The sequence below is a fragment of the Apodemus sylvaticus genome, chromosome 11, assembly GCF_947179515.1.
Source record: "Apodemus sylvaticus chromosome 11, mApoSyl1.1, whole genome shotgun sequence".
Lineage (NCBI taxonomy): Eukaryota > Metazoa > Chordata > Mammalia > Rodentia > Muridae > Apodemus > Apodemus sylvaticus.
Genome location: NC_067482.1, coordinates 59,048,713 through 59,074,681, shown reverse-complemented (window position 1 = coordinate 59,074,681; position 25,969 = coordinate 59,048,713). Strand labels below are relative to the sequence as shown.

At 40.1% G+C, this 25,969-nt stretch overlaps 1 protein-coding gene across 1 annotated transcript in view; it reads right to left on the bottom strand.

Annotated features, from left to right (window-relative positions):
- Ppargc1a (PPARG coactivator 1 alpha) overlaps positions 1–25,969 on the bottom strand; it is a 131,153-nt gene that overhangs the window by 75,385 nt on the left and 29,799 nt on the right. Inside the window, exon 4 of the mRNA XM_052199701.1 lies at positions 11,603–11,782. Within this exon, the coding sequence (XP_052055661.1) occupies positions 11,603–11,782 (180 nt within the window). The remainder of the gene's footprint in view (positions 1–11,602; positions 11,783–25,969) is intronic.

The window sequence follows — 25,969 nt, the reverse complement described above, 5'->3', positions numbered from 1 at the left end:
TGGCGAATGATTTTCATTTGTCTTTTATCCTTACAGCAAGTTGCAAATTTGGTACAATCATTTCTTTGCTCTCTCTCTCTCTCTCTCTCTCTCTCTCTCTCTCTTTCTCTCTCTCTCTCTCTCTTCATTTTCTGACTCAGAAAAGTTTGAACCAAGTATCTTCCTGTCACTTCTTCCTATTGCTCTGATAATGAATTAAGAGTTACCGGGGGTGCAAAGGCCAGCAGGAAGCTTGACAGAGCACGGAGTTAGAGGGTTTTGTAACAATTAGCACTTATTTTCATCACAAGAATAGAATAAAAAAAACTTCTTTAAAAAATAAAAATGTCCACAAAATGCACAACTCAGCAAAACCTGCACAATGTACCAACCCTGCAAGGTCTGGGTAGAAATGGTATCACTGGATGACACAGAAAACTTGTCCAATTAACCAGTTAGCATTCATTTAAGGAAAGATAGCTTCTTGGAGAGAGAGAGAGAGAGAGAGAGAGAGAGAGAGAGAGAGAGAGAGAGAGAGAGAGAGAGAGAGAGAGAGATCAAGGAAGGTAACAGCAGGAAATTCAGCTTTACAAGAGCTACCTAAAGAAAGCACTGCCTCTTTTGCTTTTTCTTTCTTGATTATTTTTTCCTTTTTTTTTCTTAATTTTAACTTTAATTTTTTGTGACCCTCTCGACAATTCTGGGGGAAAAAATGTTAGTTTGACATTATTGCAAGCCAGAAGATGACTCTATTTATGAGACAAGTTGACAACATACAATTTCATGCTTGTTGAACTGATGGGTGTTATATATTCACTGCGACTATTATGAAGCCTCACCATTATAAATATGAAACAGTATACACTTATTCAAAATAACTCCAGCAGTGGCAATTTATAGCTCGGTTGTTTGTGCTCTTATGAAGTCCAAATGCCACCTTAAGAAGCTGTAGCTCGCAAAAACAGATGTGCAGTGTGACTGGGACCAAAATGGATTGACGATGACCTATGTGGAAGCAGGCTGTTACGCTTTGGTCTGTATAACAGCTGACACCCGCTTGTATTTAGATATGTGAGTGTTGGGAACACTGTGTCCTTAAAGCTCTGTTTAAACATGGTCCAAGACATTTGTCTCCTGGACTAATTATTTTACCGCCCTTTTGTGGCAAGGATCCCAGCCCCCCTCCCCACCTCATCTTTATAAAATAAGATAATGTGAGGATATAGTCACCCACGTCCAGAAGCAGAGCATTCCATCCTGCTTCATAAAGTTACTTCAAGGACTTTAAACCCTGGTAATGTCAGGTGAATGTTGGCAAGATTTCCGGAATGCCTGCATAACAGGACTGTACTACTTTCTTGATCAGGTGCCTGGGAACAGGACAAGGCCACACACCATAAAATCATAAGCTGTCACAGAAACTGTTTTTTAGCCAGGATCCCCCCCCCCTTCTTCCTTTTGCTTTCTTTCTCTTAGGAAGCCTCAAACAATTTGCAAGTGTTCACTTCCACAAGGACAAATTTGGAATAGTGAGGAACAACACAATTTATCCAAATGTGGAAGGAAATGAAGGAACCAGGCACCTTGCTAAAGCTAGATATCAAAAATTTGCATAAGCAGTTTCCCAACAACAACAGAGGTGCTATTTGGAACAAAATAAATTACACAAACCTTGGCCAACTTTGCGATGGCTTCCCTGCCTGTACATTTCCTAAGAACATTTAGCTCTTCCATTTCAGAAGGTCAGGTTACTAATCTCAGCAGTTAGACCTAAACAGGTAACTGTTTGCAGCCTCTAAAGTTATCTTCGTCTTTGATGAGTGAGAAAATACATTCAAAATATTGGAAATGTAAATTGAATTTTCTGGCACCTACTTGAGTAATTCCCCTGTCTCTTCTCTGTTAGCTTGCTTAAGTTTTGGTAATACCCACTATCTCTTATCATGAGACTTATTGGGGGATTCCAACACTGGAATCCTAGGTCCCTCTTGAGCCCAGTTTCTTCAAAACAAGATATTTTAGAATCATTTGTAATATAAATTTTTATTACATATAATCCATTTCATTTGGTGTTGAGTTATAGAAGGGCATTTTCATACAAAAAAAAAAAAAGAAACAACTTGATATGGTTTTAGTATTTAAACCCATCCCAGCAAAGTTTACTATTCAAACTCTGCACCTCTCCCTACGGTTCCTGTGGAGCTAAAGGGAAGGTGCTGTTGGTCCGTCTAGTAAATCCGAAGTGAGAGATAACATGATCACACACATTCATTTCTCAGGGACCTTGGCGGCTCTTATCTGCTGGCTTTTATGATCTCTCATGAACAGCCAGGAATAGCAATTTGCAGCCTGTTTGTAAAGCCATCTTAGTCTGAAGCTAGCCTTTCCCTCTTGTATCACATGGTGATACTCGGCAGCTAAGTCCCAGTCACCACGGCGAAATGTGCTCTGAGCTCCATTTTAGAATAATGTAAGTATTCTCTAGGAGCATGGAACATATCAGACATGGAACAGAGGGCAATTTTCATTTCAATGAAATACTTTTTAATAGAAGATGCTTTGTGTGTGCTGCTTAGATGTGTTGATATGCTGCCCACTGTATATTGGAGCCTGAAGCTATTTTGCTCGTGTGCATCATCATCTCAAGCAAACATTTCCACCATTCACACAATGGTGGTTTCTCTAAAGCCTTTGCTCAACTTGATTTTACTATTATATCACCTAGAACATTAAACACCAGATACTAGCTGTGTGTGTTAAATCACAATTGTTTCTTAATAAGTGTTCCAAGCTACCCATTTTTATTAACAGTTACTTTATTAAATCCTTAATAACACAGATAGAATAGTTAATTTGTGTGTTGAGCCATGGATGTTAATTTGTAAACATAATAACATACTGCAATCATTTGCATAATAGCATTTTAATCTTTTTAGTAAAAGCTGTAATTCCCTACAAAGTACACTGCAGTAGAAACTAAGCGAGTATTGGTAATAATACAAAAGGCCTTAAAATTCTGATCCTATTATGGTGTTGGAACATACCCAAACTGCTTGCATAATCTCTGAAATGTTACTGTTCTCTGATTTAGGTGTCTGTGTCAAGAATAAAAATGAAGTATAACTGGTACTGTAGACTATTTCCTACATGTAATTTAGTATTCACCAAGCACCAGCACTTTTCAAATAGCTCTAAGGCTTTCCTGCAAAGTTCAGAGCGCCAGCTATACACATTGAGCAGGGAACCCTACACAACTCATTCTCGAGGCTGAGCAGAGAGGAAATCATGCACATTTAGCATCAAAAAGGTCACTGGGTACCAAAGATTTGGCTACTGAGCCTTCCCTCCCATCCCTGTTGGACCAACCTGGCTGTACTGTGCCTCTTTAAATAACTGCCTGTGAACAGAAATTGAGAAGGAATAGGAAAGTGGAGATGATGCTTAAAGAAGGTATTTTAGGTGGGGAGGAATTCTACAGGGGCTCAAGTTATAGAAGTGATAACACCAATCACAAGACTAAAGAGACAGGGAAAGAGAAAGTTGTATTTAAAAGTCAGGTGAAAATATTTTCCCCAAGATCTGGTAATTCATTAATCCATCTGGCTGTGAACCTTGAATGAATAGTTTGCAGTGGGAATAGCTGGAGAGCCCAGGTGTGTGCAGCATTAGTGTTTGGACCCAGAACTGCATGATTCCTCTAACATTTCTGGAAAGAACAGGAACACAAGCATCATCTAACATCATTTCAGAATGTATGGTTTCATGGATAACAAATTACTTTTGCTTTGAAAAATGGTACCCTTATGAAGAGTAATCCCTGGATACGTCACCGTGTCTTTCTGTCTGATTTCTCCTTGTGTTCATCCCGGCTACTTATAAGTCAGCATCTTTGACAGCAAAATGAGGTCTCCTGATTTGCCTTCCATCTGAACTGCACAGGGCACAATCTCAAAAGGAGGCTTGAGAGGTTAAGGAAAAAGATAAAACTAAAGCCTCCCAGAATCATTTCATATCACAGGCAATTCATTTTATTAAACCCACAATAAAAGTTTTCATTGCTAAAAGAATAGGCACATAATTATAGGGACAAATTAACCTTGTTTAAAAAAAATGTGAAGTCTGGGACAAGAGACTGTGCAAGAACAATTTGGCTCTTGGTTTAACAACATTCATCTATCTTTGTATCAGCTTTGAGGGTTCTTCTCGTTCCTAGGTGAGCCATCTGCTGGGCTGTGCTTCTATGACAACACATGGCTAGATGTCCACGGACAAATAAAAACAGCATATGTATGAGGTTACCACACAGTACCCAGGTGCTGTGCATAAGGACTGTTTGCCCAATGCAGAGCCCAGAATAGTGTTTGCTTTAACCTGGGTGGACAGCTTTGAAGTAACCAAAGGAGTCAGCCAGTCATTCTTTTCCTGATTCAACTTCAGGATTTTCTTCCTGTGAATCTGGCTCTCTCTCTCTCTCTTTCCCCTAAACATATCCAGACAAAGGAATGTTTACTTATGAATAACTCACATGAGATTCTGGGAAACCAAACAGCATTAAGACAAACAAATCTTTCACCCACTTCTAAGAGCACACAGAGTATCTGACATGAAATGTCTTCTAGTGTCCCTCACCTAAGCACAAGATAATCTCTATAAAGTTGAGGCTGGAGATGAGGCTCGGGAGGTAGAGTGCATGGCTTGCATGCAGGAAATCCTGCCTTCAATCTCAAGCTCTGTCAAAGACAATGAGTGAAACATAGTAAAAAAAAATAAAAAAATAAAAAATAATCAGTGTGTCTAATTAAACATAAATTCATGCTTTCTAGGTTACAGAGCCTAGTAACTGGATCGGCTTCCATGGTGAAGACAGCTTAGCCCCCTTGTCCTTTCATTAACAAGACCCACGACTGAGAGAGACTGAAGAAGTATGTGGGAGTGACCCATGGCCATGCAATCTGCATCCTGTGACTTGCTATTTATTAGCAAGAGTGGATGCCAAAAGACGTAGCCCTGTGGGGCAGAACTCCTAAGCCATATTTTTCCAGTGGTCAGCATAATGGCAGGGAGAAAATCGGGTGATAAACCAGATGTTCCCAAGATAAGCCAGATGTTATCAAGCCAAGAAGTCTAAAATAAGTGTTTACCTAAGGGGCATTAATAAACACACACACACACACACACACATACACACACACACACACACACACACACACACACAGAGAGAGAGAGAGAGAGAGAGAGAGAGAGAGAGAGAGAGAAAGAGAAGCATGCACACAGGCCAAGCCCCAGTTGGTCTCTGTGTCATAAGCTGTTGGTAGCAGTAACAAATGCAACAGCAACAGCACACAGACTGGATCTGATTGTTGGTTTCTGATTTGTGAGTCTCCAAGATGAACATCTAACTGATTTATGATCAGAATTTGGAATTTTGTGGTAGACTACAAATGTGAAGATAAGTACAACATAAATTTTTAAAATACTCCATAAGTCTCCGTGAGCTTCAACATTCTTCAATGTTCTTATGTTACAGCCAATTATCTCCCCATTTAAATGGCTATTATTTTCTTACTTGAAGTCTACGCTCTTGGAAAGTGTCATTACCAAGTGTGGCACAAAATCTGGTTGTGGGCTGTAAATTTAATTTAAATGGCAAACATTTATTGATTGCAAATTGGGAATCCTAGAAATCTTTAAAAAGTGATTATTGTAAATGAATTCACTCTCTCTGCACAACAAAGGGGAATTTATTCTTTTGATGATTACATGAATGTAAGTCTTTTTATATGCTTGGTTTTCTTGCATGTTTTGTTAAAATTCCAACAGGATTAACATTCATAAAATAGTCTTCCTAGACACCAGCACAACCAGGGGCAGGCACTCATTACCATAGACAGTTGTAAAATGTCCTCCAAGAAGGCAAGAGAGGAAAGGGGACGTCACATACATTTGTGGATTAGGGTTCATATGGTCTGCTTGAGGCCATAGGGAGATGAAGCACTGTATATAAAATGGTTTACAAGTTGAAGGAAGTACTTCAGTTTGTAACACTGAGTAGTCATGTGACCAGGAGAGGTATCTATGAAGACCTGATTCCTTTGGAATGTGTTCAAGTCAACATTACTTGTCACCTCCCTCTATATATAACTCATATTTTTCAGGGCTGTTGGAATTTTCCTTCAAGGTTCTTTGAATCTTTCCCTGGATCCTATCCCCCTCTCTCCTCCCTTGCCTGCCCTAGTATTACATGCATACAGTCTGGCTTCCCTGTCTCCTACTTGCCTCTACCTTTTAGATCTCCCAGCATGATTGCTCTTTGGTACCACCTCCATTGTATTGGCCTCCTGTGGGGCACTAATTTCTATCATACAAACGCATGAAGACTTCACAACATGGCCTGACATAACAGCACAACTGTATTAAATCTAAATTCATACCACATCTTCCCATGGGTCCATTTTTTTCTTTTGAGTGTACCAAATACTTCACCTCCAGCCCTACTCTGAAAAACTTTTCTTTTACTTTCTCACCAGCCTTGGTGAATCTACCCCACAGTTGTTTCCTTCCTTAGCTACAAATACATGTACACTTGTAAACATGATCATGTAATGTTTGCTAGCAGCCAATATAAATTTAATACATATTATATATGAATACCTATATGTGCTAGACAATCCTATTATACACACATATGCATGTATATGACTGTACATTATTTTCCATCTGTTAACATACAAAAGTATGCACACACTTGCATACATATATGCTCATCTAGCCTTCCATTTTGGGGGGGGGGGATAAATTGTTTTACATTTCTGCATTTGGCCTCCCAAACTGGATTTAAATTTTCTTAGAAAATGAAGACAGATCTCCTTTTGAACTATATAGGTAACTGACTTTTTTAAAATCACTTTTAAGCTGAAAATTCTTCAATGACAGCCATCAGCCAATACTTTTGAATCAAATACGGGTCTGGTGAATTTGCCAAGATTGGTTATTTTAACTTTTTAAAAATGTACATAATATATTCCCATGATTGAAAGTGTTAGAATATGATAGAAAGCCACAGGAAAAAATAACAATGCCACCTATACTCCTACCAAGATAATCAAGTGTTTTGAGAGATTCCATCTCTCACTTCCTAAGCAGTGCAGAGGAGAACACCTTCCACATAGACAACAAGGAGTCCCCACTCATCCTTCGCCTACACAAGTTCAGAACCTCAAACCTCACTGCGAAAGTTGCAGTCATTACTAAAACTGAGTGCTGGCTAAAACTGTTGAGTCCTCTACCATAGGCTCTCCTCTGTGTCCATTGTAGGAAATGACCTCCAGACAACTGCATTCCCGCATGCCAGTGTTCTAAGGAATCCTAAGCAGCGTCATTCAGAAGGACCAGATGAATGAATGAAAGATGTCCATTCACTTGTTACACGAAGGCATTGAAGCAGGTGTTAAAATGAAGCCCAGACAAGGTAGCTCACAGTGACCCAGAAAGGCCCGAGTGCTATTTAATTGAACTCCCTACCACCCCGTCTTTACACAGCCCTGTGCCCTGAAAGCACTCCTTTATTCTCCACCAAACAATGCACAAAGGCAACTGGGGAAGGAAGTCATGTTGCAATATTCTAAAACATAAATCTTGCTACCAGTTTGTTCACAGACAGCATCCTGTTTTCCTTACACATGGAGCAGGCACTGGAAGCTGTCCTTATGGGCTCTACGCCCTGTTCACTCCAGAGTGGCTTCTGGGTGATACGTAGTCACCTTCGCTTACACATCCAAGTATGAGTTTTGTAAGCACAGGTTAATTGGTGTCCAGTAAATAACTTAACCAACTATAGGTTAGCACTGCTTGGGCCACATTTAGAATTTATTCTTTCAGAAACTGTGAGATTGAACTGTAGTATTCTGTGTGTATAAATAATGTATGTTTTTAGATATACATTTTAATGTTTTAATACAGAGTATTTGTGTATAGAGTGTGTGTGTGTGTGTGTGTGTGTGTGTACGCCTAAGCTTGCTAATATGGAGGTTAGAAGATAAAATCAGGTGTTGTTTTTAATCAATTTCAATCTTAATTTTGGCACAAGATCTCTCACAAACTTGGAGCTGACCAGTTAAATAGACTGACTGGCCAAAGGGTTCCTGGGAACCTCCTGCCTCCGCCCACCAAGCAGTGTTTCAGGCATGCACTGCCGCTCTTGTCTTCTGACACGGGTGCTTAGGATCCAAATTTAGGCTCTCATGCTTGTGTGGTAAGTGCTTTATCACCGAGCCATCTTCCCAGCCTTTCACCTCCATGCTTTCATTACCGTTCCTTATTTTATGTTTGTCATGTTGAGTTAAAAACTAAACTTAAGATTTCACCCAAATGCTAGGGGCCAAAGGAAGTGAATACTCCACACTCCCAACACTCCCAACATCACATGATGGTTCAGCTGCACCATCACACCAGCCTGAACCTCGCTCGCTGTGCTGATTATGATTCAGAACCCGATGGCCAGATTCCAGCAATGTCATCCATGTGCAACTTGAGTCAGGGAAAAATGTTTAACTCCTCAATGGCTTATTTTATCCTGGGAGGCAGAGGTACAACATAATAATGCTTATAACTGACAGATCAGCACAGGCAGAGCTGGGACTGTTTGGCTTGCTCAAGGCAACGGCCTTCTCAAATGTGATGAGGCAGGACTTTGAGGATCAGGCGAAGGGGAAGGAACACAGGAGGAAAGTCCACAGGAGTGGACGGCCCTGGGAAACAGCTCTTGTGAAAAGCTACTTTGTCAGAGGGCACACAAGACTGTGGCCAGGCAAAGAAGACTCTGTCCCTAAATATGGAACGACTCAATTTGAGAATTTCCCTCCTGCTCACTCTTGTTTCCCATCGTGGGAGTGATTGTGTGAGTTTAACACTAGAGGGCAAGGAGTGAGGGAGCCAGCACTCTCTCCAAGGGCTCGTGACACTGCCGCTGTTGCTGGTGATAGCGTTGCCACATATGACCTTACCCTTTGCCTGGACAAAGAAGAGATCCTGTGACATCAGAGAGGACTGCTAGGAGCCTCTGTCAAAACAGTCACCCTAGTCCTCTGTTGTTAGGAACAGCTGACGCATGAGGCCTCAGGTCCAGGCATCTCCACAAGTTTATAAGGAACCTCAATCTTGACTACACTTTCACCTCAGTAGTCTGATCAAACCACTTCATAAAGAGAAACTTCACTGATTAACAACAACAACAACAATAATAATAATAAATAATAAACCAACCAGGGCTTCTCAAGCTCAGCACCAGTCATTTGTAATCAACAGTTCTTTTCTGCAATGGGCTGCTCTATACATGGTAGGGTACTTAGTGTCATTCCTTTTCTCCAACTACAAAGTACCAGTGGTATCATCTTGTAACCTACCCTTAACAATCAAACATACCTCCAGACACTGTCAAATGTCCCCTGAGGTGCAAAATTGCCTTTGGTTGAGAATCATTGGCTTAAAATGACCTAATGAGAGATTAAATTAAATGAACCATGCGTTTTAGCCATTGCAAACAATTCTATCAGTGTGGGGAGTTCTATAGGGAAACAAAAAGAGTGGCAGAGCATAGATTAAGCATCTATATATAGATAACTGACTGGCTACCGAGCCACAGCTCCTGAAGCTATAAAGGAGAAGTACTACATGCAGATTCCACAACATGAAATATGGGGACTTAAGGTCATGGGGAAAGTTCTGAAACCGGCCTCCCTGGGAGGTAATGATTACCACATAAACCTCCCCCTGCTTTTCAGTTATCCCAGCACCATCATCTGCAAAATGTGTGGCATTCACCCAATATGGAGTAGGCATAGCTGATCATTAGATAGGAGGTCTATAGAGATAGACACATTCTAAAAGAACTGTTTATTTAATGCTGCATGACTTAGAATGGGCCTGTAACCTGACAAGGGTACTGGATGAGGAATGTTCAATTTACCAGTTCTAACCAGCCAAGTCCTCACATGAACTCTCTAAGACCCAGCAGCAGAGCCTGGGAAAGTATAACCAACCACAAACCTTTGTTTGCAGCTCACTCCTCAGCCCTAACTCCCCCCACCCGGAGCGTTCTCTTAAGACCCATGTAATGCTGCAGGCATGTTACAGAATCTAACCTATCCATGGAACTGGCGGGCACACCAGCTCCCCAACTACCCAGTGCCTCTGCACAGGCCAACACGAAGAGGAGACATTCCGTTCTATTTTTAAATATATTGAGCAAAGAAGCAGCTTGATGCATCTTTGTAAAGGATGGCTGTCACCCAAGAAGTACGGTCTCCCTATTTTTATCAATGATATAGACTTTGAAGTCAGATAAATTTAGAAATTCAATGTTAGATCTTCATTTGTCAACTGTGTGATTTTGGTGAAATCACGTAATGTTCTTTAAAACTCAGTGGCTACATGTGTAAAATGAATATATATATATATATATATATATATATGCATATACACACATATATATATGCATATATACATATATATTCCATGTGGAATGATATATGAAAATAAAAGGGATGTGTGTGACAATATACAGCAAGCAGTGGTGTTTCATAGTGGTAGCCATCATTGTTACTAATTATTTTTCCTCAATGTAATCATTTTTATCATGCACTCATTAAACCATCATTTCTTTATGCAGTATCACCTATGCACCTGGTGACAGAAAAATTTAATTCTTACAAAAATGTGCTCTCTTGAAGGATGACAATTTTAATGCAGTCAGTGGAAAGATGGTAATGTGTGACCGGTGGCTAACAGAAGTGGTTTTGTGCAGCTTGGCACAGAGGAGCTCAGAAACTCTCAGATGCTGGTGCTGCTGATGCTGATTTTGATGCTGAAAATTAGCTGATTTGGCAATTTGCACCCAATTCACTTGTCACCATACTCTCTGAATGCTTCCCACTATAAGAAATGATTTATTTTCAAGTAAATGACTCCCGATCTTGTGAGAGCGAACCTCGTTTCTCTGAGTAACACTTTAATAGGAGTAGATTAACATTCTTTATTATAGGGTAGACTCATAATAGGCGTCTAGAGTCTGGGAGGTAATTCTCACTACTGAAAGGAAAATGAATTTTGACTAATTTATAAGTACATACTAAATTTTTTTGAGTTTAGAAATTTTCCATCATGTGAGAAAATTAGGGGTCTGAAACAATAATATAATAGCAATAATCAAAACTGCTCACTGGCAAGGTAAAACAAATGGCGATAGACATTAACCCCTTAGGACCAGAAATGCCTTCTTCTGTATCAAATTCATATCAGGCACCTTTTGCTCCTGTGTCCCTTTCTGTGGGAACAAAGAAGTGTAAACAGATTTACACATTTTTCTTCCTTGTCCCCAAAAGCTTTCACAACCTCTTGTATTTCAACACAGTTTAACACACTCTGTGGTCCTTAGCACTTTAATTCTACAAAGCACCATTTTCCAAATACCATTTTTTTTCCATAGCAGAAACTCTCTAGCTGTGATGGCACAATTCCCGTTGGCGACCATGGAAGAGCCCCTACATGCTGGGGCCCAGCACCACCTCGGTGTGGCCCAAGCCATAGTCAGAAGCAAGAAATTCGTTTCTCCAGAGGAGATGCTTACCTCAAATATGTTCGCAGGCTCATTGTTGTACTGGTTGGATATGATTTCCGATTGGTCGCTACACCACTTCAATCCACCCAGAAAGCTGTCTGTGTCCAAGTCATTCACATCCAGTTCAGAAAGGTCAAGTTCAGGAAGATCTGGGCAAAGAGGCTGGTCCTCACCAACCAGAGCAGCACACTGCAAAAAAAGACACAGCAGTTGTTAATGGCAGGGATTCGCTAAACAGCAGTGGCATGTGATGGGAATTAAGTCTGGTTTATTCAATGACAGCACCAAAGCTTGCCTCTGGGGCTTTAATCACCAGGGGAAACTCCTTCCATTCTTTTTCCCCTTGGCTCCCAAGGGGGTATTTGGTTTAATTTCTTCCATCCAAATTCTAAACCTGGATCCCAGCTAAGTACCATGTTTCCATGAAGGCCTCCTTGAGTCTTCCAGATAGAAAGTAACAAGAATTTTTTCCTACCTCCAGGATGGTTAACACGTGATGAGTTTTAACCCTCATATAGTTAACTATGCACATGATTTTATTCTGTTGCTATCATAGGACCTGTTTGAGAGAAGGTTTGCAAGTGGATTTATTCCTTGGAATCACCATCATATGTAATGGATATCCCTATGAACAACTGCTCACTGAGATAATAGAACCCAAGGATTAGACTAGGAAAACTACCTCCATGCCCACTCCCTTTAAGTATTATAATCTGTATCATTCATTTAGCAACTAATGATGCAAGTCCTCCAGCTCATCTCCAGCTCTCGTGAATTGTTATTTAAATCATTTACTTTCACTTGACTTTTTATGAGTTCCCTGACTTCATCCTTAACAGGTCAAATGCAACTTCCTTGAGTTAAAGAACAATATTCATATTATTTTTCTATGTGACCCTTATAGTTTTCACTAAAAATATTTTGCAAGGTGTGTGTGGTATGCTGTGTGTGTGTGTGTGTGTGTGTGTGTGTGTGTGTGTGTGTTGGATGGGAGGTGACTTGTCAAGTAAAAAGAAAGAAAAAAAAAACAGAAGTTTTGTACCATAATTATATTTTGTATTTTATTGAGGTATGTCAAAACCACAGTTATGGTGAATTTAAAAGTGATAGTTGTAAAGATACAAAATGATTTAAATATATTGAAAGGTTTAAATACTTATTAGGAAAACAATTTTAGAAGATTTTATATATGTGTGTATGTATGTATATATATACATGTATATATACATACACACATACATATACATATACATGCATACATATAAACTTACACACACACACACATACACACACACACACACACACACACACACATATATATATATATATATATATATATAGAGAGAGAGAGAGAGAGAGAGAGAGAGAGAGCATTTAGAGTCTCTCCAACCCCCTGACCCGTTGTCTTCTGAGGCTTTCAGACCCCTTACCAATGAGATAGTCTCCTTTTTAACTGGATACTTAGCTCTTGAGCCAAGTCCCTGTGCTCTAAAGAACCCTACAGAAGCTCCTACTATGGGAGTATGATGACAGTAGAGTCACCAGGACTTCAACCTCTCACCAGCCAACTGCCTGAATCAAGGCACTCCCACAGGGAGAGAAACAAGGCCCCCCTGCCTTTACTTTTCAAGGTATTTAGTGGTTCCCATGCAGGCAGCAGAGAGACATAAAGCTGATCAACTTCCTTGACATTTAGATTTTGAATAAAGTAAGTTTCATGCAGATTTTCTTTCTGGAGCACCCCTGTCATCCCTGACAGACGGCATCACACAGGTCACATGCAGCAGCGTGACATGACGCCACACGCTGAGGAGTAGGCACAGGGTAAGGAGATGGGAACAGAGTCTGCAGATTACTGCACTAGAAGACCACCAGGCCCCAAAGGATCCCCAAAGACAGGCACATGGCCATGCCAAGAAAGAGCTTCTTTCTTATCTTGTTGGGCTTTCCTTTGTAACATGTGAGTCAGCCCAAAATTACAGATCAGAAAACCTGGCTAGGTTTGTAAGTGGAAGTCTGGCAAAAAAAAAAAAAAAAAAAAAAAAAAAATGTAGATCTTCCCGGATACAGTCAGTGTTTTGTTATGGGTGTGACAATCCCAAGGCTCCATTCTTATCCACACTACACAGCCCCAGAGTGAGCACAACCCCTTTTCATTAACTCTTCCTCAACACTGTCAGCACAGAAAGGAGGGGAGAGCATTGTCAACAGTGCCAAACAGCACGCAGGATGTCAGGATGGAGGATTCCTTTAAAAAAACACCAAGGACCACAACCAAGAAGAACATCCAAAGGAAAACGAAAGCGGAGGAACGCCCAGTGTGCCTCTGGTGTTCCTCCTGGTCTAGAGCTCAGAAGTCATGGTTGGGGATGGTGAATGGTTACACACACTTCCTTGGAGACAGTTGGTTTTTTTTTTTTTTCTTTTTTCATCTTTCTTTAAATACTCTCTCTAAGGGAGACTAAAGACCCTTTAACCTTCGAGAAAAAAATATGAAAAATATGCATTTGAATATAACTTCTGACAACTACGGAACACATAAAATAAATTTGTTTTAGCATTCTCTATTTTGCTTTCCCTCACTCACCTGCCTTTCTCCCACCCACCCTCTCTCTCTCTCTCTTTCTCTCTCTCTCTCTCTCTCTCTCTCTCTCTCTGTGTGTGTGTGTGTGTGTGTGTGTGTGTGTGTTCATGCTTATTCTTACACTACGTTCAAAATAGTGTTTGTGCTTGCCAGTGTTGACATCCTGATCAAATCAATGCTTCTGAATGTGCATGATCCTACTTATCAAAAACACATTTGTAGATGCAACTTCTGTTATTAATTCCTATTTGGAGAATGCCAGACTTAGCAGGCTGAGTAGCTGCACTTGTCTGACATGCTGATATTGATGGTTCCCCTATGCATCTGTAACAGGTGTGTCGTGCCTCAATTACACAGATACCCTACAGCCACATCGCAACTGTGAAAGCAGTTTCACAACTGTAGTCTTAGTTTTTACAATAAGATTTAAGAGGCTAACGCAGTCTCTAAACACAAAAGGCTAATTATTGTATGTTATTTCACCCCAACAGACAGTCTTTCCCCTTAGTTAAGAAGCAGACAATAAATTAGCTTAACTGCATGGATGATAATGATTCATTATAATTAAGTATAATTCTCCATTAACCTTTCAGAGGTTTTGGTGCCATTGATGGTAAATTTTAAAGAGAGAGAGAGAAAGAGGAGAGAGTGAGTGGACTCGGCAGCATTAATTATGTTAATAAAAAAACAGAATCTTAACTTATGATAAAAATATCAGTTGAGATGGGCGGAGGATCGGCGGCAGGAAAGAATGACAACCTTCGTGAAGTGTCATGTGAACTGTCTCCATCAATCCTAGTAACCTTATTGTACGTCACCTCCATTAAGCTGTGACACACCAGGAGATTCTCAGTAGCTCTGGTGGTTTGGGCTTTTATTAACCAATACCCTGTCCTGTCATTAGGTGCGAAAGGGCTTAATAGGTATGAAAGATGACAGCGAACATTAATGATTCAAAAAATGAAAGCTGCCCAAGCTACCTGCTGCTTGTAATATTTCGACAGGCAGGGATGACTCCCAGAAGCCACAGCCTCGAAGGCACGGGTTTCCAGCAGCTGGCTGTCTACTTACTCTGCAGCACTAACTGGCCCGTCACAGCTGGCTGACCCAAGCCTCAATCTGAGGCTGGACACTGAGCCCTTATCCCCAACTCTTTAAGAAAAACAAACAAAGAACAAACTTAGAGCCATGGTTATAAATGGCTACGACGCTTATTTGCAAACAACTGCAGGAATTCTGACTACTAAGGCAAATCTCCCTCATCTCCTTTAGATCAGAGCTCTTCAGTCTCGGAGCAGCATTGGAGAACGGAGAAATGTTCCAAGAGGTAAAAATGAAAGTGATTCGAAGAGACCTATAGTGCCAGCCAGACAACCACCCAGGGTTAAGCTGGCTACTCCAACAATTAGGACTTTGAAGCCACTTAGAACTCTGACTTGCAATAGCCACAGGACACATGAATTATCCATATCTATTCTGCCTTGCCAAGAAATCACAACAAGATAACAATAATTATAACCCGCAAATCCGATCTGTCAAAGCCTGGGGAGAGCAAACCAAGCCAACATCTGCAGACCCAGCAAAGAGTTAAGAACCCAGGGCACGCCTGGCTAGATAGGAAAAATGCATTCGCAGGCAGCCTCGCCAAATCATTTTCACTTTAGATGTGTATCACTGCACCACACGGACATCTTATTTAATCAAATCACGTGTGGCACTTGACCCTCCCCCTTACCCTACGTGCCCCCGCTACCGGGAGGAAGCACCATTGTTAGTTAGCAGCTCCGATCCTCCGCGCAATTCAATTCGGGTCCATCTCACCAGAGTCCACAAAAGTTTCACTTGTTTTCCAACTTGCTCAAACTTTCCCGAGAACATTCCATTGTACTGAATGCAAACACGCTGAAGTCCTCTGGCCCCAGCTAGACTCCAGAGATTACGAGGAAACTGCTTGTGTTTTTTCCTCCCCTGTATGAATTGTAGCCAGCAGAGACTGTGGAATTGATGTATTGCGGTCTATTTTTACACAAGCAGTGAGCAGCTTCACACACGGTCTGCATAAACTCCATTCTCTCCCAGCCCCAGGCAGCTCTCCGTGGTAGAGAGATTTAACCGTTCGCTTACTCGCCACAGAAGCGAACAGAAAGCCTTGCTCTCTTAAAGCTGGGATTTTTTTTTTAACTCGCTAGCCAACCCTTTCAGCCACACACAAGTGTTTTAAAGGAAACAGCACTATCGTTTTGTGTTCTGTGGGAAAAGCAATCTAACTCAGACCCAGCAGGATTATTTAGGATCTTGTAAATTCTCTGTTTAATGAACAGAGAGAGGAGGGCGGAAAAATAAAAATCCTGACGAGAGTCAAAACGGACTCTCTTTTAACACAATCCATTTTAATGTTTATCTTCATTTTCTTATAAATAGAAATGGCATTTTTCCAAGCAGGGCACTGAACACTGGAAAGACTTCAGCTCCTGATTCATATCAATATCTTAGAGCATAAATATTGCATATGAGTGGAAACAGAGCCAAAGGCACAAGGAAAGAGTTTCTAACTGCTACAGATACTGATGACAGCAGCTAAGCTCTGATTTGCTCAAGGCACCTCCGAGCCACCTTAAAATAGCAAACTTATTGGAGTTAAGATAAGATTGAGATTTCCCCCCTCCACAAGCTCCCGCTGAACTACTTTCTCTGCCCCCTCCTTTCCCCTAGCCCATCCCCCCCTCCAGGAATCATTGCATCTGAGGGAAGCTCCGGTCCTGCAATGCCCAGCCCCAGCTCACCTCTATGTCACTCCATACAGAGTCTTGGCTGCACATGTCCCAAGCCATCCAGCTCCTGAATCACGCTAGTCAAGCTTTTTCTACTCCAATCCACTCTGACACACAGCACACACTCATGCAGGCAACCAGCCCCTTACTGAGAGTGAACTGAAGGCACCTGTCTTACTACAGTCCCCAGTCACATGACAAAGCTATTAAAAAGTAGGCTGGGCTGTCACTCACCCAGCCTCCCTTCTCCTGTGCAGCTTGCTGCTCAAACTCCTGACGTCACTCCGAGGCAGCCCTCTGCCTCAGTGAAGTAACGTTTAGAAGGGGGGGGGGGGGCGGGGGGGAATAGAAGAAAGAAAGGAAACACTTGGCCTTTGGGAGGCTTCAAGCATCACACTGTGACTAAAGCCAGCTTTGAATGCCACCAACTCTAAACAGGAGCCCTGGTCATATAATAACTCAAATCTCCTGCAATCTTTTTGTTAAAATTTATTTTCCATCCAAAACAGGCAAACAGCAAAGGTCCCCTGCTCCTGACACAGTAACTACACCCTTGCCTAAAATGTGTGTGCTTTAAGAACTAGTTTCTGAGTGGACCCAGACTCAGTTTGGAACTGAAGCAAAAGCTCTTCATGTGATACATTTTCATGAGATTCTTTTTTCCCCTCCCTATTAGGGGAGTGTTCGAAAGCAATGGGCCCCCTTTCTTTCCTTCTCTCTCTCTCTCTCTCTCTCTCTCTCTCTCTCTCTCTCTCTCTCTCTCTCCTTTTTTCTTCCTTTCTTTCTTCCTTTCTCTCTCTCTCTTTCTTCCTTCTTTCTCTTTTTCCTTTCTTTCTTTTCTTGTTTGATCAACAAAACAGCCACATTTGTTTAGGTCTAAACAAACTCCTCTACCCGGAACCAGCTGTCTCCTTGGCAGTAGAGAATACCGGGTCTCCAAAACTGTTACTGCAGTTTGCTCCATGTAAAGCTAGCCAGCTACAGCACCCTAGACTCTTGGGTTCCCCTCATAATTCTTTCCGTGGATCTCATAAGCTCCCAGAAAACAAATGTTAGAAAATACAATTGCAGCTGCCATCTCTGAAACAGCTTAGCTATTCAACTGCCACCCGCCCCTTATTTCTTTTCTTATGTGTAGCATATTCTTCCTCATGGCCTCGGGTGCCTTTTTTGAATAAACATTGGATTCCAACCCTAGTGCCCTGAGTTGTACAGTTTGTTTTTGAAATCAAGAATGTCCAGGGGGTGAAGGAAAAACACTGAAATGGTATCAGCAGAGACACTCATTTCTTGAGTTTAGCTTACTAACACTGGAGTCAATGAGGGGTAATGCAGGTGCAACTGTTCTGCCTGTGACATCACATATGAAATACATAACCAACTCTCAGCACTTTCCATGACACTTGGCTGCTCAGACTTAACCCTTCCAGGCCCAGTGACAACTCCACAGGAGATCTTTGAAAACATATTTTCATAACACCTCAAACTCCACAGACTCAGAAACCAGCTCCTTTCCTCTACTTGACAGTAATTTAGAAGAAGAAAAAAGTCCCAATACATCTAAATATAATTTATAAAGCACCATTCATTTAAACTCCATTTCCACTGAGGTTAATTTAATGTGTTCTTTATTGTTTCTCCCCTTAGAAGGAAACCATTGGTGACTTATCTCAGTTTATATAGTCAGTTACTGAAACAGTAAAGTGAAAGAAAAAAATTACAGCACACACACACACACACACACAACCCCACTTGAAGTAAGCATCTTCTCACTTCAGACACCATATAAAGGGTCTGTTCGCCTGGACAACTAGTAGCCAGTGAAGAAGGTAATGAAATCGACAGTAAATCAGTGAGCAGAATAAGATGGCCAACAGCTTTGACATTCTAAGTTAGGGTGAATATACTTCATTGCTACAACTCTCCTCTTCCAGATAGCAGAAAGGTATTGTGCATTTAATTTTCTAACTCAGAGAGAGAGAGAGGGAGGGAGAGAGAGAGAGAGAGAGAGAGAGAGAGAGAGAGAGAGAGAGGGAGGGAGGGAGGGAGAGAGAGAGAGAGAGAGAGAGAGAGAGAGAGAGAGAGAGAGAGAGAGAGAGAGAGAGAGAGAGAAGACAACCCTGGGATCACTTTCAACATGCAATTAGTAGTCTTACTCTGTTCTCCCACAAAGGAACACTAATTTTCTTCCCAATTAGATTTTTACTTAATGTAAAACTTCAGTAAACTATTAAAATTCAGGACAAAGGTCATGGGCTCTATCCTCCACACAGTCAACTGTGAAATAATGCTGGCCACATAGCTACAAAGAGTCAATGGTTATTAATTATTATCAAGCCATACCGGCATCCTGATGGTAACTGATACTTCGGTTTCTTTTTGTCATCTGCTAGGCGTCCACCATACTTTTTAAAAATCCCATTCACACCTCTTACAGACATTTCCTTGTACTAGATCACTCTGCATTATTGTTTTGATATTTTTAACTTGCTCACACTGAGTGGTGGCAGGTTTATTTTTTCTTTCCTTCTCTTTATTTTCTTTTTCTTTCTTTCTTTCTTTTTTTTGCTACCTAATTATACTTTGTAAAAAATAACTAAACCAGCACATCCATGAAGCTAATGATCTGCTTAAAACAGCTACTCTGTTCTCTACCTTCCTAAAAAGGCTATGTGAGGATAGAGAGAGCACAGGGCTGGAAAACATAGACATGCCGCCCTCTTCCCCTTCGTTTCTGCTACTATAGAAGTCCATTTTAAACTGATTTGTAAAGCATGTCAGGATACCTTCTACTTGTTTCTCGGGCCTCAAAATTACAACTCTAACAAGAAGGATATTTTAGAAGTCTTATCATTTGGTTAATTAACTCTTCAAATTAAAAGTCCTCTCTGTCCAGCTTTTTTCTGTCCTCAAGAGAATTTAAATTGTTAGTTGCTCACCAACCTTCGGTTTTTCTGGCTCCCCAGGCAGTTTCTATATTTAATTCTCTCTCTATCTTGACTCCTGTTTCTCTCTCTCTCTCTCTCTCTCTCTCTCTCTCTCTCTCTCTCTCTCTCTCTCTCTCTCTCTCTTTGTGCAACTTGCCTCTCACTTCATCCACGGCTTTGCATAGAGGATTCCCAAATGTTTGCTTTCAATAAACCAATGTCTATGGAAACTATACAGTGGGTTAAGCCACATATTGCAAGAGCCGACAGACATACAACATGAACACAAGGGAGTTTAGCATTCGGGGAGAGGGGAGACTAATCCTTAAGGAAGGGAAATCACTTTCTATAAACGAAGTCTCACCTTGCTCAAAATCCCTTTTATTCTGTAAAACAAGCCATGTTCAGGGGCAAGGTCCTTATGCTGATAATCCTAAGTCAAATCCAAATCAACCCTTGTTTTCTCAAAACAGTAGATAAAGGTATTTATTAACAGTTGGGGGCTGCCCATGGTGCTGTGTATCTTCACGGGGTGGATTCCAGGCCCATAGAATCCTTCCCTTCAGAAGTTCTCTTCACATTTCTTTTCTAAGATCCCACCATTGCTGGTGGCAGGAAAACCTATCTTTTTTTTTTTTAATTTTTTTTATTCGATATAATTTATTTACATTTCAAATGATTTCCCCTTTTCTAGCCCCCCACTCCCTGAAAGTCCCGTAAGCCCCCTTCTCTTCCCCTGTCCTCCCACCCACCCCTTCCCACTTCCCCGTTCTGGTTTTGCTGGAAAACCTATCTTTTAAGTGGATAATGTGAAGGGATAGAGCAGATGGAGACAGGAATACAGGGAGATGGGGGAAAGACATCTCAACCTTGTTTTAAATATATTTTATGACCTGTGTGTGTTTCCTTCCCTACTCATGTCCCAATGTATAGACTTGTGTGTGTGTGTGTGTGTTCTTCATGCTCTATTATATGTAAAAGCATATTTCTAAAAAGTGAAAATAATCCCACAAACCAAAATATCCAAAGACAGCAGCAAGACCATGAATTTCAATGTTAACATTGTCCTATGATCAAGGAAGGACCCTCGGAAATAAAGAACCACAGCATGATTTTCCTTGTTCACTTGCCCTTATAAACTTGAAATAATGTATACAAGAGTGAAGTAGAGGCCGAATCGTTAAAGAAGAAAGTGTAAAGGGGAAACCATGGGCAGCCAGAGGCAAGATCAGCATACCCTACAGGACACACGAATCAATGTAGTCCTCAGAATGCTCGCTCAAAAGAAGTTATATGTCCACTTTACAGCTGAGAAAAATACAGCAGCCCAACTGGGCAGAAAGATCTTGAAAATCCCTTCTTAGAAGAATTACAGCATTTATTTCCAAAGCAAAGGTCTTACAAAAACCCATGAGTCAACCCCTGGAAACACATACATACAAAAGGAAATCAACATTCCTAGGACTTCAAACTGCCTAGAGCATTCTAACAGAATGAACAGGGGCCTGTCCAGAATCACTAACATGTGTAGAGTTAATCATTGCTAAAAGGCATAAATGGTTTGCTTTTAATTTCTAAAGGTCCCTTGATTCTGACACCCCCACATCACTTTCTGAACACATACTTTGGGATTCTAATTTGAAGTACAATGCTCCAGGATTGAAAGCAGGCTCAAATGTAACAGAGGTCTCTACTCTGTAAAGGTTCCCAAACTCAGCCTGATTTTATAGCTACCGTGATGGTGCTGTCTGAGAGATCAAAAGATCTTTTAGTGAAACAAGTGGAAGAAAGTGGAGGACACTGTTAAATGCTTGTTAGCATTTGTATATTTTTTCCTTTCTTTCTTTTTTTAATAAGCAAGATTTGATCAACATATTGAGCAACACAGCTCTCATCCCCAATAAAACCTGAAAAGCCTCATGGAATACAGCCAGGCTCAATTAGATCTTAAAATTTGCTTTCTACTTTTTTAATATAACAACAAAAAAATATCATGAAAATTAATCTGAGCAGTAGTCTAGTAGTGGACTATTCTGAGAAGAAAGCAAGAATTATGCTTACTAGGAACACAAATAAGAGAAAATATAGTGTTGATTAAAATCTGATATCGTCTGATGTTTAAATTGGACATATTTGTGAAGCTATAGATATTTTAATTTATCTTAATTTTTCAGGTTGATTCATCTACATTGTTCAGAGTTATTACTTAGATAAGAAATGTTTAATAGCATTACTTACCAGTATTATTTTCTGAAAAAAAAATAAGGCTTATTGCATATTTTAAATGTAGAATGTATTAAAAAATTAAAGTGTTACTGTGCTCCAACGTATGTTATTTAATTTAGTAAGGACAATGTTTTTATCTTATTCCCTGTGTTTGGTGAGGGCTGGAGGAAAATAGGTATATGGATTGTTTAAATGAAAAACAGGAAAACAAAATCAAACTGCCCTTCTGTTTGTTAGTTCTGCAGTTGAGTCATATACTTATTAGCTTAACCATTTCTTTTTATGAAAGAAAACTGTCCCTTATAAATAGCCTTAAAAAATAAAAGAGGAGAAAAAGAAAAAGAAAAAAAGAATATTGTGTTTCTTTTTTAGATCACATTCGATAGCCTGGAAAATTTGGTGGGGGTGGGTATTTCTTTCTGTCCATATTTTTTTCAGTACTTTGACTTTTGTATCTCACTCTAGCAAGCTAAAATGTATATCCCTAAAATGTGTAGGCAAATACATGGATTATCATCCTAACTAGCAATTAGATAGAAGGTAGGTGGGCATGAGATAAATTTTGTACAATATATAAAATCTTACTGGATATTAGCAAGTCACACATGGGAATTTTAAAGAAATTTCCTTAGTCAAGAATGACAGATCTAGAATACACCTTCAGTTTTCATAACTACATCTAAAAATATAGATATTACATGCAAACAATAGGGTCACAAGTAGGTAATTTTTTCCTAGAAGGCAAATAGGTAATATATTTCAAAAATATTCTAAGTGGATGGCCCCATAGTTCCAAAAAAATTGAGCTCTACAATTGTCCAAAGAAATAAGAGAGGAGTGCCTAAAAGATTTTCAGTATGAAAATAAATAATGCTATCCTACTTGTATTGTTGAAAATTTGAATACAATGTAAAAACCTTGGGTGGTCTACTTTACAAATTATAAAGCAGTGTTTATATACACGGCATCAATGCTATTGTGAAAAAAATCTTATAAAATACATTTAGTAGCATAATGGGAAATTGTTTTAAATATATTGAGGTTTCTCATTAGATTTGAAGTAATAATAACCATAAAACTTCTACCTAAAAAGTTACAAACAAACACATGATGGCAGAAAGAGAGAAGGGAGGTGGAGAACAGACATGATGTTTGCAGTGCTAAGGACACTATAAGCATGTGTTAATTTTTTTAGCGTGTCTCTATAACTTCCAAGTTTTCTTAGGTATACAAACATCATATATATTCAAAAGAGGACTAGTTATTCTTTCTTATTTAAGAAATAGAGAGAGATAGAACTAGGGTCATGGCTTCTTAACACAGATGAGATAGAACATGCAGAAACAGCCCCTGAAATCCAGTGCCATCCTTAAATAGTCCTCATCCGTTTAAGAGGAAGCCACGGCTATGGAAGCTAGCATCCTTTTCCCCAAGGCTGTAAGGTCTGGCCCAATGCTGAGAGGAGTCACTGCTTGGTCTCTTAGAAATCTTCTCAAGCCTGAGTTTCAGAGGACAGAGGTGAATCAAGTTTGGCTGAGACATCACTGCCATCTTTACATTGTTTCCTTACTGAAACCGCTATCACATTAGGCACACACTATTTTAAAACAATAATTATCGGTGAGAAGGCTGAAATTTTAGCCTCTTACATAAGCTATCTGTTTGTTATTCCTGATTTTCCTTCCCTTTTGGCATACAGGTCAGGAGCATAAATCAAAAGAAGAAAAAGAGAGAATAGCTCAAGCATTATCTGACTTAAAAAGTAAGAGCATTTCTTAGGAAATTTCTTAGGAGAGCCTATTGATTAGGGAGTGGAAGTAGGGTACAGTTAGGGAAGTGCTGGCCAACACCTGGTCTAAAGGGGCTTCTACTAAAGAAAACTGGCATTGCCCTGATAGGGAAACCACCATTCCCATTTCAAACCAGTGACTTGAAAAGTGTCTTTCTTTCTTTTTTTTTATTGATATATTTTTATATACATTTCAAATGATTTCCCCTTTTCTGGGTCCCCATTCCCCACAAGTCCCATAAGCCCTCTTCTGTCCCCCTGTTCTTCCATCCACCCCTTCCCATTTCCCTGTTCTGGAATTCCCCTATACTCTTGCACTGAGTCTTTCCAGAACGAGGGGCCACTCCTCCATTCTTTTTGGACATCATTTAATTTGTGGATTATGTCCTGGGTATTCAAAGTTTCTAGGCTAATATCCACTTATCAGTGAGTGCATACCATGATTGATCTTTTGAGAGTGGGTTACCTCACTTAGTATGATGTTTTCCAGCTCCATCCATTTGTCTAAGAATTTCATGAATTCATTGTTTCTAATGGCTGAATAGCACTCCATTGTGTAAATATACCACATTTTTTGTATCCATTCCTCCGTTGAAGGACACCTAGGTTCTTTCCAGCTTCTTGCTACTACAAATAGGGCTTCTATGAACATAGTGGAGCATTCTAAAACAACCAGTCTCCAAATGTGGAGCTGCCTACATGAAAGATTGCACTGCATTGCCCTGTTTTGGAGATGGAACTTTCAAATAGCCAATGGGACCAATGCATCTTCCTTTTCCTGGAGAAGAATCTACAGAAATGGAAACTTGACTATGTATCAATTAAACCTATTGTGCCTATAATTTCTCAGGTCTTTCCTTCCTACATGTGGCTGATGATTATTTTGACCATAAGGAATGTAAAAAGAAGAATCACAAAATGAAAGCCAAAACTGAAGGGTTCAGGTGATTTCCTGAAGGCTCAAGTCTATCTGGTAATAATGTCACTTTGTGGTTCTTAACTCAGCCCAAAGTAGAAGAACAAAGCTTAAGTGGACAGAGCCTCAGTCCTCACATCACTGAGTCACTAGCCAGTAATGTGACTATGGATAGTTCATTCGCTGGTGTTGGGCCTCAGTCTCTTTATCGTTCAAAAGTGAGAGATTCAATTATGTCTAAGATCACTCCCTGCCATTTCTACAATACCATGGTGTGACCACCTTGACAGAAGTAAACAAATCAGGAAAACCTTTGCCCAAGGTGAACACAAACATCTTAAATCATAGAATCTGGGGTCAGCGACAACACGCAAGTTCCATACCCGTTTGTAGAAGAGAGCACAGCTTCATTTCTTTCCTTCATATGGGGGTTTAATCACTAACTGTTCTAGGACAAGAACTCAAGAGAACTGATAGCACTCACATGACATTATGTCACATGTAAAACAAAGCCACTGTTTGCACAGTAAGTCTGAAAACCACACACTGGGTATGGTAGCGGCTGTTTATTTACCTCTGCATGGAGACAGAATATAATGTACCAACATGTGATTCGATTTTTAAAAGATAAGAATACAGTGCTACAGAAAGAAGATTGAAGGAAGAAACTGAATCCTAAGGTTAAGATTTTATAAAAACATAAATAAGCTCTGTAGCATTTAATCAGAATTTTAAGTAACCCTCTTGTCTGTTAATATCATAGTCATGCTTCTTAAATAAAAATCTAGTTGTATTGAATAAAAGAATTCCATGTGAATTTGGAGAGAGAGGATCGGGTAAGACTGTTGTACAATGCAAATGAAGCAAAGGTCACACGTCTGTGTATTAGCATATAATTATTAAAATGTGTATTAATATATTATGGCTATAGCGAAGGATAGACGGTTGATAGGTCCTAGGGATTATGACTTTCTTGTCCAAGTATTTTCTCTGTACATTTAACTCTTTTCAGCGAGTGGCACATGATCTGCCCTTCAGCATCTTCTATTGTCACCTAGCTGAAAGGTTCTCTCAGGTTAAATGAATAGCCAAAGGACTTTAAATTCTGAACCAAAAGTTTGGAGAGGGGGGGTGGGTGATGGCGACGGGAGACTAGGAAAGGT